The 15,162-nt window shown below is 41.0% G+C and overlaps 1 protein-coding gene across 2 annotated transcripts in view; it reads right to left on the bottom strand.

Moving 5' to 3' along the window:
* Positions 1-15,162, bottom strand: part of BICD2 (BICD cargo adaptor 2) — a 99,111-nt gene that overhangs the window by 49,091 nt on the left and 34,858 nt on the right. For both annotated transcript variants that reach the window (XM_075096634.1, XM_075096633.1), the window contains exon 2: positions 6,417-6,629. In XM_075096634.1, the coding sequence (XP_074952735.1) occupies positions 6,417-6,629 (213 nt within the window). The remainder of the gene's footprint in view (positions 1-6,416; positions 6,630-15,162) is intronic.

Here is a 15,162-nt window from a genome sequence, read left to right as displayed (position 1 = left end):
AGCAAGAGAAACACTGTTAACACCTTCCCCCTGAATATATCATTGCATGACAACAATAGAGAAATCACGAGCACCTGCCTCTCCTTGAATACATACAAAGCACATCAACTGAATTTCCACAACTGGTCTTGTGTTTCAAATGGATACAAACAACATGCAGTATTTCAGTTTCGTAAAAATACTCAGCTCCCATCATTCTTTAAAAAAAAAAAAAAAAGGAAGCTGTCAGTATAAAAATCAACTTCAATGAAAATAAGAAGTGGGAAGAAAGCAGCTGCCGTCTGCAGCCATCTGCAATGGGCTGAGCCAGCATGCAGCAGAGCACCACTATCATACTGTTATCACCACCTTTGGACTTCCTGCATTGGACAAAAGACAGTTGTTTGGCTTTTTTTGTTGTTGTTGTTAAAATAAAACAAAACTATTCACACTGTGACCCTTTTAATTCTTTCAACACAGTACAGGACAAGAAAACCAGTCCTGCACACTAAATGTGATGGGCTCAGTGCCTTCAAGAAACAAGCACATCACTGTTTTGCTTTTAGAAACGGAGCTTTACCAATTTGCAAACAGCCACTTTTATATTTGGAGCACGTTTAGCAGCTGATTTCCAGCCACACTGCTCACTTGAGACATAAGTCTTTCAGTGTATTTTAGCATTATTTAAACATGCTTCTGCATACACAGTTCAAAAAAACCAGCAATGTATCAAGGAGTATCTTCTATATGCTGCTGCGGGGTGTTACTTGAGCATTACATGTGGGCCCAGAAGGAACCTAAAAATCCACAGGTCGTCAGCTCTGCAAGAGCCTTTGTGCTCAGTGGCTTTTCCATTAGAAGTTAAGGGTTGCCACGGGATCCTTGAACAACGAGAAATGGGGAAGAAGCATCTTTATTCCCAGAGCATTACACTGAAAGCTGTGTCACGCTGCTGCCTTACTCCCAAATTCAGTGCTGACAAACACATCGATTTCTATGAGCTTTCAGGGTGAGAAAGACAATGTGCAAATGCACCTGCCTCCTGCAGTCTTTCCTATACAACATATGGGAATGGCAGTAAGTGATGTGCAATATCACTTATGATCACATCACAATGAAATTAACCAACCATGGATGTCGCTATACTCCTTGGATAGCCCTATCCAACTGGACATCAAGTCTGGAGACATGAAGTACACAATTTAGTGTATTCTTTGATCTGTATTTTAGTCATTAGTTAATCATTAATGCGAATGAAACAACAGACAATGTGTTTCTGTCAGAGACCCTCTTTTAAGGCTCAAAGCCTAACTTTTAGATCCCAAACCCTCGCTTTTAGGGCCCAAACCTATGTTTTAAGGATTAAAGCCTCATTTTTTAGGTAGCAATGATTCAGGGAATAAATGGTTGGGTGTTACTAATGCAGTCTAGTGTAGCTCAACAAGTGCTGGGGCCCTGAGCCAAAACTTAGCCAGGATAATGAGGTAACCTTAACAGGAACAGCCTGCACGATGACTAAAACTTGTTGCTTCGGGGGAGTCAGAAAGGCCTCAAGATAAGAAGCGCCTAAACAAAGTTACGATGACATTTGACCTTAAGAAAAGCAGATGTACAGAACCATAAAGATAAGGAACTGCAGAGCAAACACTAAACCAAGAACAGGCCATCCCTCAAGGATACTACATACGTAATCTCAGAACTGAGTTTGTGCGAAAGCAAGGGTTAACTAGTGGACACTGTGAGGAAGAGTATGTCCTTCATCCAGAGACCCCTGACAATCACCCGGAGACACCAACAGGCATGTGCAAATGACATCTGCATAATATGAATATGTATATCTTTTATTGGAAAACTAATGAATATGTATATGGAGGATGTACTTAACTGGCACAATTAGATTGGACGGTATGCACGTTAGGGTTAGGAGGGACGATCCCCGTGCATGTTAGGAAGGGCGATCCCCCGTGCATCCGGCTCGTAAATAAAGCCTGCCTTTTAACACTACATTGGTGTTATGAGGTTTATTTCCGATTTTGGTGACAAACCCTGCAGCCACTCCTGCAGACCAGGCAATCACAACATGACTGAGCAGAGCAACCCTCAGAAGGTCACACTTTGCAACTTACCAGGCAAAGCAGGGAAAATACTGTGCTTTTTACTTTTAATTTTTTAATAAATCCTTCTCTTCGTGACTCACCAGCCTGCAATCTGGCTTTAGATAAGTTTATGCAAAGAACTCAGCTCTTATACAATTCTGCTTGCTTGTTTTTTTTTTTTCCTTTCAGCAGCTTGACTGTATAACTGGACTATCTGCTTCTGTGTCCACCTCTCCCACTCTGGCTACCCCTGGATTGCACTGGCAGTTATACAATCACTCGGGCAGCTTTGTTCGGTATACAAGGCTGAAGCATAAAGTCACCTACAAAGTCCTGCTACAGAGGCTTTCTAGCAAAGTTCACCATATTCTGCAATGAAGAGTTTACTTTTTTGGTTTAGCTCCTTAAACAAAAGGAGTTCACTCCTTGCTCTTTCTCAGCATCTCACTCCAACCCTCTATTTTCTTCACACCTCTTTCTCTAGATCAACCACCCTGCTCCCGTTTCTCTGGTGACAATGAAGTGTTTCTCTCTCGGCTCATTGTGCCTCTATGGGGTCTCCAACTCTCTGTACCTCCTAGAGGCAAGGTTTCTACAAAAGCCTTTATTAACACCTTCCTTCAGTGCAACCAAAACTCTCACGCTGCCAAAACTCCATTCCTCACAGCAACCAATTCTACCACCAGCTTTCACAGCTTCTCAGCCTCCTTCACTCCAATTAATCCAAATATTACCACTACAGTCATCTTCTTTCCCCCCTTGCTCCAAGTCATATTCTCCATGAAAAATGTGCATTTTCCCCACTTTCTGCATTTGACACCATTTTAATGCCATTCACATTTCAGACCCCTTTTTCCATTCTTCACACTTCTGCTTCCAAAAGCTGCAAATCCTCCTCTGCTACTGTCCTTTCTACTTGGAAATAACACCTCGAGACATCAAGTAAATTTTTCTTCCTTTCTTCTCCAAGACTTATCATGAAAGACAATAAATCGTTTGGCACTTTCCCTTGTCTAAGCTGTTCACCTATATATGCAGCATTACAGATCAGGCACTATTCAGAATGGGGAAGGTTGTTTACACCATGCAAGTGTGTACAGAACATAAATGTTCTACAAACATATTTCTGCTATATGATTAACATTACCTAGAGTTTCTTTGATCTTTGCAATACATCCAGAAATATTACAGCAATAATGTTGAGATTTTGATATGATTTTGTTACATCCAAAATGTATCCCCCCCTTCCTCCATTTATTTAAAAAGGGAAGAAAAGAGACCTTTTGATCTGATACAGAAATACAGGTCAGACTACACAAACCATAGGACTCCAAATCTAGAAGACATTGTAATAAACTACTTGGATGCACTTCTGGCCACTTACCAGCCGTGCACAGTCTGTAATTTAGAGCACAATAAAATGTTGTTTCCACTTATTCTCTGCTAAAATAAAGCTCATGCCTTCTTTAAGCATAGATCCTGATACAGCTTTTAGGGAATACAGAACATGGAGGCTTTCCTTCCTTGGCTGCAGGGGAGATCTGTTGTGTGTTTTCCTGTGTGGGTTACCACTGTGTGTTCAAGAGGGAGAAACAGAAAGCGACACAAAGGACTACTCAGCATCTTAGCTATAAATCTCAGTGGGAAAGAGAGTATAATCATAACTTTAGAATACTACTTCAATGGCGATGTTAAGGAAACCTGGAGAACTTCAGCAATCAGATTATTGTGTATTTATAGAAGAGCTGTCAGCCATCATTGCTCTGAGCATACAGGGTCACATCTAACAAACAACTTAATGGCCTAACATGGTAAAAACACTGGCTTTGAAAAATAAGCACTTGCTACCAATTAAAACAGTCAAATATTGTGAACAGGCTGTGTCCCGGGCTTCCCAGCAATGTCCCTTCCACCTCTGTTCACATATTTCAACTGCAAGGCCCAGAAAGCTGATACAAGCAGCTGAAATACTGCTATGTCCAAGGATATGGAGAGATGACTGTAAGCAATTGCGTTGCTGCACATGTAAGGCAGTCATGATCAAAGTGGCCTGATGTAATACAGTGTGTAACACGTTTCCAGTGACTGAAGACCAGCTTCTACTCGAAGCTGTTCTAATCAGAGTGCTGTCAATTTTCTGTATCCTTCAGCAAAGCAGTCAGCTACCCGCAACCAGAGACCAAGCTCTAGGTCTTCACTGAAGAATAAAGACGTCAGGGCTGGTTGGTTAGTTTTTTAGGTTTACTCTGAGAGTACGAGTAAGTTTCATAAGTCATAAACCTGGTTAAGGAAACTATTTACAGGATTTGACTGGACCACAAGGGTTGTTACAGTCATTGAGACTCTTGAAAAACAAACTTGACCAATTCCCTAATGTGAGGTGAGAGAATAAGATGGAGGGCTAAAACTGACAGATCTTTATGGAGGTCTACTGCTGGGTGTCCCTTTCCTCTAGGGTTAAGACAAACAAAAAAAAATGCCAGGATGAACAAGTGTGTCTGTTCAACACAGACCTGAAAATCCTAGCATTATCAACAGAAAAAAAGGAGACAGCCTCCTGTACACAGCAGGCCAGGTAACTGCATGGTGTTCATTATCCTTCAGATTGACACACAGTTTCTTGATAAAGCCTATTAGACAAAAATGCAGAACAAGGAAGTTTCCTTAAAACAAACCTCAGAAAAACAGCTTCCATTTCATAGCCTTGGACAAATAAAATTACTCATACATTGCTAATAACTTACAGGGTTTTAAAAACATGCTATTTAGTACATATTATATTGGACCATGTCATGTCAGCTATTTTTCTTCATGTACAAAAGCACACACCTTAAAATATATTCCCTTTTTCAGTTTACATAAGCAGAACACCTTTTACTTTCCTGGGAAATAATTGCTCAACTTTTCAGCTTCCCTATTCTGGGCATGGCTACCTCATGACTTCACAGCCAAATCACCCTATGAAATCTGTTTTGGTGCCAGTAAAACACAGAAGAGATGAAAGAAGATTAAAAAGGAATGGCAATTAGCAATTACTCAGGAGCCATTACTCCTTCCAGTGACTGTTCCAGGACACAGGAACTGCTGAGCTAGCTAATGGCAGCAGTAAAACTCATAATTGGTAATCACCCTGTTGGCTTGTCTCAACAGGCCAAGTTAGATAATTCAACAGAAAGCATCAAAACCACTTGTGTCTGCTACAGCAACTCCAGGTGTACCAAATGTCACTCTTCTCCTTCCAAAACCAACTCATTCCTTCCGTGCAAGTGTCCTGAGAAGACATAAAACGAATGACAGCATCTTAAACACAGTCTTGTATGCGCTTCTAACCGATGCAGGTCATCATGTGGTTTCAATCCAATGCCACTGCTACTGCCAGCAGCATGTCAAAAAGAGCTGCTGCCTGATGCACTCAACTATCCTCGTTGTGCCACTACCAAGGACTGAACAGATTTTCTTCAAGAAAGCACAGCAACAGTAAAACTCTGTATCCTATCAAATAGCTACAAAATAGCAGGTAAAACCTTCTGCAGCCAGCCCAGACAAGCAAATCTCCCTTAAAAATGAAGCAGAGATTCAGCCTCAGTTGATTTTTTTTTGTTGGGTTGTTTTTTTTTTTCCTTTTAAACTTTTTTAGTTTTGACAGGAGGAGCCCTCTGCCTGGCCAGAGGACACACAGTCAAGCATTTTCCACATCCTTCCTCTTATCTGGATCAAATCCAAAATGGTTGAAATCAAAGTAATGTTTCCTGTTCCCGCAGGCACCTTTCAAGTTACTTCTCTCGAAAGGCAATAATACAGGACTTCCAAAATACACATTATAAAGACTAGATCTGCCTAGAAACATTTTCTACAATCTTCCAACATGGTAGAGAAGAGTCACAGCAGTTTTTCTTTCATCAGAAGTCAGAAAAAATTGAAGGAATGAGTTTCCAGTATGTCTCTGTGGTACAAAACAGTATATCATATTCCATCTTCATCCTTAACACTTTCAGGTTACAGCAGCATTCTTCACAGCACAGAGTCTCCCTGGACTAATATCAACATAAAACTAGTAGGTATATGAACAAGGCAGAGTCTATTTGTACTGGATCAGAACTGTTGTGGCCACAACAGGCTGGTTCAGTGGATGGGACCAGAAAACTGGATTTACTGTACTGTTGAATTACAGCTTTCGCTGGGTAACACCTTGCTGAAGTCTCAGAGACACAACCCATCTTGGCAGCTGCCAGCATTAAGCAGACATCGATCAGCTCAAGTGTCTTCCTTATTTTAGTTACACAGCACAAGAAAACATAACCACAATACCAGCTGTGGTGTGCGCTGTGCATCTTGACTCACCTCTTTCAGTTCCTGTGCAACGGAATTAAGGCGTTCATTTTCAGACTGGGTGTTGGCAAGGACATTTCTGAGCTGCTTCAGTTCTGTCTGCAACTCCATAACCTTTTTCATGTAGTACTCTTCCTTGGTAGCTGATTCCTGAATCAAGGTCTCCTCTCTGCTCTCTCCATCTGCTGCTACTTTCTTGTGGTTGGTATGGGCCTGCCCAAATGCCTAGGACAGTCAGAAAATAAATCTTTTATTAGTAAAGCCAAAATTTTGCATACATAACTTCCATTTTAAATAGCTGAAACTATTGAACCTCGTATTTTCTTTGATGCAAAACAATGCAATCTTTTCCTACACCCTCCTCTTCTGGGATCAGACATTTAAATGCCACCAAGCGGGCAATACATGGTTCTTGAAAGTAACATGCAGCACCCAAACAGTGTTTTGTGATACAGAACCTCATATAAACCTTTACGGGAGCGAACAACAATGTATTTGAGTCTGCTTTTAAAACAAGACTTTAGTTTTCAACAAGATGACTGCAAGATGACCAGACACTTCTGCATGTGCATATTCTCTATAGTTGGGTCAGACTTACTTCTGCAAAAACTGAATCACTGAAAACAGATTTAGTATTAGCAGCCTGTTCCATTGCTTAGGCTGGGGGCACACTTACTCTTCCTGACCCAGCTATACCAAAGAAACATCATCACCCTCATCACTAGAGATTACTGCCCCTACAAACCTGCTAACTAACTAACACTGCAGCCATAAGCAAGCAAGGTTAGCAGGGCTACTCTGTAACAAGGTTAAGCTAACGTGGGGCATTCTGGCTGAAGTAGGTCAGCAGATGCTTACCCAACCAGCTATGCTGCTTACTCTCACCTCTAGCAGCATGCCAGAGAAGGGACTTCAAGGCATGTCACAGAGATCTAACCTCTTCAGCATAGCATGCCTCTGTTTAGATGAGTCATTCTCATTTTTTACCTCCTCCTTTCTGGGTGTTTTCATTTTGCTTGAAACTCTACCAGGCGATGCTCCTAGCAGCAGTGTTCTCGAACACATGAGCAAGCAGCCCATACCAACACACCAGCCACTGGACTGCAGTGTTTAAGAAACCCGTCAGTGGCTTTTACTAATAGATGTTGTAAAGCAGAGTTTAACATTTTAAGTAGATATATATTTGTAACTACAGCTTGGCAGATGGACCAAAGTCAATGAGATTAATGAATGCTACCTTTTAACTGCATGTGTGTGCACTGCAATCCAACCCAAGATGTATTTGGAGCTTTCAGGTGCCACAGCATCTTTTGGGATGACAGTGTCCATACACCAGGTTTTCATAGACAACATTAATACCAGGCATTAAGCCAGGTCAAGGACAGATCAGCATCTCGTAAAACTCCTTGTCTAGTCATGCATTACATTTTCAATTAATCATCTTTTGCTAGCTCTTCAGAAATATACTGTCAGCGCAGAAAAAAAAATCTGCTTTGAAGAGAAGCAGATTTCAGTGTTTTATTACTTCTGTATATTAGACCAGCTGTATTAGTAGTACAGTAATTATTGAATATACCAGGGTTAAAACAGGTGACTGAATGTGCTAGCTCTGCCTACAGTTAAAGACACTGACATATTGCTCCTATCAGACTAAATTTTATTTCAGATAAGCAAGTCAGAGATACAGGAGACAAATATCCATTGAAGAAATTCTAGCCAGATTCACTGACATGACGCAAGGGAAATTAAAAAGCGTCACATTTCAGACAGAAAGCAAAGCACCATCTGTGCAAGTCCTTGTCAAATGAGTTTCAACAAAGCAGCTTAAAAGCCTAACAACTAAGATCTCCATAAATGTTAAATGGATAGCAAAAACCACGCAAGCTTCTCAAATACACGATGTTTTTCCCATAAAGAATTAAGATCCACCTTTTATAGACCTGCATTTGTTGCAAATCTCTGATGCACAGAATGGGACTCTGGGCATCCATTTGCCCAGTGAAGTGGCACCATCTTCTTGGTAGCAGGATGCCAACACAGAGCACACTGAAGCTCAGGATACTCAAAGCCATATCTGATCAGCCAGACAGCAGAGTCCAAGGTAGAAATTCTTGAGAATGACGACTCTTTTGCTCTTAAAACTTTCAATGCAGATGCTAGACTTTGGGTTTCTTTAACAGCTGAAAAGAGAACGTCATAATTTTGCAGAGGTCACTGTTGACAGTGAGCATTTGAACACAGCAACTGACATAGAAGATGAGACAGGGCTTTTTTTTTTTTTTTTTTTAATCCAATATCCCGTCTTCTGCAGAGGCCAGATGCTTCAGAAAAAGGTGCAAGAAGCCCCATAATGTCCTAGAGCTGGGGATTGCCTTAAGCCTTGAAGCAGAATGCTTGATGTAAACACAGAAGAACTATTAACATTTAGTTACACATTTTTAATCGTTTTATTAAAACCATTTACAAAATTAATTTATACCCTTATTTTTAATGGTTTTATGCATTTTTGGCCTCTAAAATCCTACAGCAATAAATTCTGTACTTTAAATCATACTTTTACATGACAGATTTTTGTCAGTTTATAAGTTTACCATGTTTTCATAAAAGATAACATATTTTTGTTCAGAGGCTTGTTATTCCATGATCCCCTATCAATCATTCATTGTTTATAAAGACTTCCATCACGCCCCTCTATTCCCTGGTGAAGGCACAGTAAAGTTCAGTAAGCTATCATGACTTTTATGTTTGAGAGGTTTTTTCCATGACAGTCAGAGTCCCTTTTTAGAAACTGCCTTTTATTACAGCTTGTCCCGAATGGTAAGACTAACCCAACCAAGAGGGAACTGCAGATGTCAGCTCACACAGACCAACTGCAGAAATGAGCTCACGGATCACCCCTGCCAAAGGATGCTGCTATTCTTTGTGGGCTCCAGTTATTTCTGCACAGCAAGGCTGCTATTTGCTCTCAACCAGCAAGCTTGTGAAGCTTCAGCAGAAACCCTACCATTAGCTTGATAGTATTACTGTCCACGGTCAGGAAGCTGGGTACAGAACCGTGAGTAAACGGACTCTGACACTACTACTACAGAACACAAGAAACCTTAACAGGCATGGTCATCAGGACAGGCAGCCTGGAACAGTTCCACTTGGGTGGATTTATAAGGGAACACTTAAAAAGCACCTCCATTCTACCCAAGACTCATTATCTCTTACACATACTTAGAAACGACCTCACACATTCATGTTACAAGCCATTTTCATAATTGCAACAGCCTGTGTGGAACAGGAAGTTTAACAAAATTGTGCAAAATTACAGGGTAATGCAATTACCTTCCATAGCTACAGTCCAGGCCTGTTTTACATCAAGCTGTTAAAAGTAAAACAGGCTTTTTAGTGATATACATGAAACCCGTAAACCTTCACATACCCAGAAGTCCAGCATCTACCCATCCACTTGTGCTTTAACATTATATAAAACACAGAAGAAGTCAAAGTTACTGTTCTTCCTCCCTTTCCAAAACCTCTATTTCTATCTACTAGGGCACCAAAATAGACAAGAAAACTATTTACAGTTATATCAGAATGATACTCTTTGGAGTATAATCTCTTCACAAAATAAATGAGTTTCTGACAACCCATTTGCACATACCTTGCTGGATGTGAGGGCTGCAAAAAGCATCATGTTCTGCTGAACAGCTGCCTCAAGGAATTACAACAAGATACTAATATCAAAGGAACTATCAAAGTTCCCTTCTTCCACATTTCCCAGGGTCAGGTCAAAAGCAAAAATCAAAGAGTTCATGAATGAAAATGCTATCTTGCTATTTGCTCAGCTAAATGTGCTTATTGGTACATTGCAAAACACTTTACACTGCTAGACAAAGGTACAATTGGCTTCCACCTATCTCTTCAGAAAGCTGCATGAGAGACAGATGGAAAGTCCTCCTTTTGTTTTAACACTATCTGAAACTAAGCAAAGCCAACCCCTTCCCCAAACACACACAACCTCAAATTCTGTATAGCCATTTATCTCTGGACCAAGTGAACATGAAACACTTCCCAGTCAGGGTGCTCACAGTTATGTGGTGCAAGGGCAGCATGCCACACAAGGAAGCAAGGAGCACACACCAAGCCCTGAGAAATGCAGCAAATTATTTGCATGCCCATTATCAGTTATTGCTAATAACCTGCTGTCGAAGCTGCAGTGAAGCTGCAGATCAACTGAAACCCTGACAAGTTTCTTCTTGTATAGCTGCCATCCCCTGCCAGCCATACAGTACCTGTGGTCCTTCAGCCCTACTCCCGCAAATACACTAGGGAATGCTGCCCAAAGGCTAATTACACCACCCCTGAAGCCAATGGGAATTTTACAATAATGAGCTGATGAAGGCTTACCAAAATAAGTATTGAGAGATTTAGAGCTGTTGTGACTAAAACTTGTTGCTTTGGGGGAGTCAGAAAGGCTTTGAGACAAGAAGCGCCTAAAAAAAATTTACTACACATATGTACAGAACCATGAAGATAAGGACACTGCAGAACTACCAAACTCCTGTCTGGAAACCACCTCATTATTCCTGAGGTTGCACTCAGAATCACCCAGGACAAACATGCAAACAGCTTCACGGACTGCCACTGTTGTAAGGGGCCTCAGGCAAGAATGCACTCAATGACATAATGTTCTCAAGCCTGATGGGGAATGTCCTGGAGGGATGCAAACAACCTAGCAGCAGGTGCCAGTCAAAACCAAGACAAAAGGAACTAAGGACATCTCCACTAGATAAGAGTCAGAACACCAGTTGAAACCAACACACTTACAGTACGCTGTGACAAGATTACTCGATGGCCCAACTCATGACCATATGTGGAAGAAGGGATTTAAAATGCATGGGTAATTAAGATGTAATTATTATAATTTGTTCCAGGAAATCTAATGCATATGTATATAACTGAGCAATACAAGCTGTGTCCATCATGACTTGCGGGATGCACATTAGGAGTGATCCCCTGTGCATCCAGTGCTGCAGTAAAGAATACCTGCTTAATAGTCATTCAGACTATTGAGTCCTGATTTCGCCTTTTCACGGCATCAGTATCATCAACCAAAATGCTATTAAATCAACTTCTGTGTTTGCAGCACTACTTACATCAGCAGACTCAAATCAATTAGAAAACACATGCTATCATATTCTTAAATAGCCCAGAAAATCTAATTGCTAAAAATCAAGTTTTCTACAAACTTGATATTCAGCCAAAGATGACTTAAATTCAAGAATTCAAAACTCTCCACAGTAAATACAAATGGGGAAAGGAATTTGGACAGCAAATAGATGAGGCAGACTCATCCATTAATTGAGATGCTATATAAATGATCAAAACCAGCTCATTTCAAATGAAGCCCTGGATTAAACTGCATTTAAACAGGGTTTAAAGTACCAATTTCCATAAGACAGACTCAGTAAAAGGTGAAGTTTCCTCTAGATTTGATGGTTACACAGATTGTCCTGCGTATTTTGCAGGATGAATCTCATCTCAATCATCTTATAGATGTAGAGAGTTTTTGCATGAAACCCACCACACTGGAAGAGGCTTTCATACAAAGCTCCAAGCTTTGAGAAGAAAGTATTCATGACTCCTTGAAGATTAGCATACCTGTTAAGGTATCAAGTACTTCTTAACAAGAGTGTTAAGATTTTAAATGTAATCTTTTTCAAAAAGTTCCTTCATGTGCAGATGTTAGCTGATCAGACGAAATGTGAAAAATCTTTGAAACACACTTCTTGGGGAGTTTCAAACGCCGTGCTTCTCTCAGAATAGCTGCTGCGATACAAGAGATGTAAAAATTGATCTCAGTCATGCTCAGGAGCAAGACACTAGGCCTTGGGGAAATTCAGAACAGTGCTGCTTTGTTTGCGTCTTTCTTTAAGCTGTCACTCCAGACCCCTGCTTAGCCACAAGCAGGTCCTAAAAACCATGAAATTCACACAAAGTATGCTGATTTTGCTTCCATGTTTTCTGGGACTTCCTGAACTAGCCTGCTGAAAACAAGAAGTTCATGGAGACTGGTCAGTTTAGCATAGCACTAAGTACTAGGATTCCACTACGATTTTAAAAAAAAAAAAGTGATGCTGGGGAGAGCTGTTTCTGAGCTAGAGCAAAACCAGATTAAAAAAAAAACGTACTTTGGCTTGTAACAAACATGAAAAACTTCAATATACTTTTTTTTTTTTTAGCACAAAAATGTTTTGCTGGTATAATTCTTCAGCTTGAACACAAGCCCAAATGACCTTTTAAAGAAAAATCTACCTTTTTTCCCTTTGGTCAGTTTATCTCACATTCTTTGGTTCCTTATGTTAGAAATAGTTGACAATTAACAAAAGAAAAACCCAACATGCATCAGAAACCAAGGTCAGATTGCAAAGAGATGCAGGTACTTGTTTAACCAGTTTATACATAGCCTAGGGCCAAGTACTGGGCATTGGTTAGCATTCTGAGACAACCCCACAGAGCTTGCTAATGCCTCATCATACACAGGACAATAAAGGATCATTTAGTGCTTTTTGAAACAAGCTGTCTGCCGTTTCACCACAATGCTGCAGTAAGTACACAGTTTATTCTTTGACAAAAAAATAAAACTCCCAGAGACTGCTCAACCCCATCAGTCGTGAGTTACTAAATACCCATCTGGGCAGCAGCAGGGGAAAAAGAGGCATTAAAACTATTAGTGATTTTAATGTCTACTCTGTAATCGCTTAAAATTTGCATTTACATATACTCATGAAGTGAAAGCATTGCAAATTTGAATTCAACCTTCTTAGTCTACAAAAGCCCCACACATAACAGTAAATTGCTTTTAACACTTTTCAACGAATGCTAGCCAAAGATATTTTCAACCTCTAAATGGCCTTAACACTGTGCTCAAGTTGCACCACCTGACTGAAAGCAGTTCCTAGGAGGGAGCCAGGGACTCCCTCCCATGTATCACCCCCATCATCTCCTCGGCAGGTTAAGGCTGGAGCTTGTGAGACGAAGCTCTCTATTTTACTACACCCTCCTCCTGTGCAGCATTCAGGGGTGTTAAGCTCTCTTCCTCAGCATGTCAAGAATACCAAACCTTTCTTCAATAAACACAGAAGTTTTGAGTTTAAAATTTTCCTCTCCATCTCCAAGTAGAAAGAAGGACAGCTGCCTTGGTGAACAGAGACAGCACATCTTCCAGTGAATGTCACTTATGCTGCCAAATTTTCATGGTGTGCACCAGTTCTGTTGTTTCCTTACATGAAAACGGTGCAAATAAGAAGCAGGATAAGGTAAAATTCAGGTAAATCATCAAATGGTGATCAATTGGTGGAGTCACCATCCCTGGAGGTGTTCAAAAATCGTGTAGACATGGCACTTCAGGCCATGATTTAGGAGGCATGGTGGTGTTGCGTTGATGGTTGGACTTGATGATCCTAGAGGTCTTTTCCAACCTTAATGATTCTGTGAAATTTTTCCCTGTGCACAGCTCCTGGTTGCTTGCAGTCCTTGGAGCACGTAGATTTCCGAGCTGGTGAAAACAGACATTGAGCAGAGTCTAAACGATGGGGTGGTTTTTTTTTTTTTGTCTGGGGGGCGGGGGTGTTGTCCTACAGTATTTAGAAAATCCTTAGGTGCTCCAGAATCACATACATGGAGTACTATACAGACTGTGTGTTCACTGTTGAGAAGCAGGACACCCCTGGCAACCAAGCTGTATAACATCCACCAAGGGACAGCAAGAGGAAAAAAGACTAAAATACAGTGTGGTTCCTGATGTTTCACAGACCTAAAAATTAAGCTGCTGTTTCTAATCAAAGATAAAGAAAGCTTGAAAAATACCAACACAGAAAATATCAATTAACATTTGAATCAAGAACATCAGAAAGAGCAAAGTGGCAATATTCAAGCTTAATGTTGTTAGCAGGTGGGCAGAGACAGAATTCAAGTCAGCTGAGAGATCTGAGTCCTGGGCTCTGCAGGCAGAGACATCTACAGGCTCCAAACTCAAACTCCCAAGATAGAGGACTATGTGCAAGCAAGCAACTGTGCATCCCAGTGACAAAGGTGGATCATATGGTAATGTCACTAAAAATCAGAAATCCATGCAAAACCTTGCACTTCAAAAACATTCGTTTACAAACACATATTTCAGTGGGATTTAGATACAAAAAGCCTCCCAAGGAAAGGTTGCACGCCACAGCATCGCAATGGAGAGAGCAAGTAAGAAGCAGTACCAGAAGGTAAATGATGGCCATCTACCTAGTCTTTGGCCTGTGCATCAGTCAGTCATAGACCCGGTTAGAACTGAGGGTGCAAAGCCCACCTTCCATATGGGATAAAGGAAAGAGGCATCTATGTGCCACTTTGTGTCCTCTTAACAATTTGCTGCACAAAGCAATAAACCTGTGGCATTGCCAGTCCAGAACTACAGTTGCCTGGGCCAAAGTGTTTGCTAATGTCAGGAATAGTGTGGCCAGCAGGAGCAGGGAGGTGATAGTGCCCCTGTACTCAGCACTAGTGACGCTGCACCTCAAGTACTGTGTGCAGTTTTGGGCCCCTCAGTACAAGAAGGACATCGAGGTGCTGGAACATGTCCAAAGAAGGGCAACAAAGTTGGTGAAGGGTCTAGAGAACAAGTCTTCTGAGGAGAGGTTGAGGGAACTGGGGTTGTTTAGCCTGGAGAAGAGGAGGCTGAGGGGAGACCTTATCGCTCTCTATCACTCCTTACTTGGAAGAAGAG

Source organism: Phalacrocorax aristotelis, chromosome 6 (genome assembly GCF_949628215.1).
Source record: "Phalacrocorax aristotelis chromosome 6, bGulAri2.1, whole genome shotgun sequence".
In the NCBI taxonomy this organism is placed as follows: Eukaryota; Metazoa; Chordata; class Aves; order Suliformes; family Phalacrocoracidae; genus Phalacrocorax; species Phalacrocorax aristotelis.
This window is presented reverse-complemented; position numbering and strand designations above follow the sequence as displayed.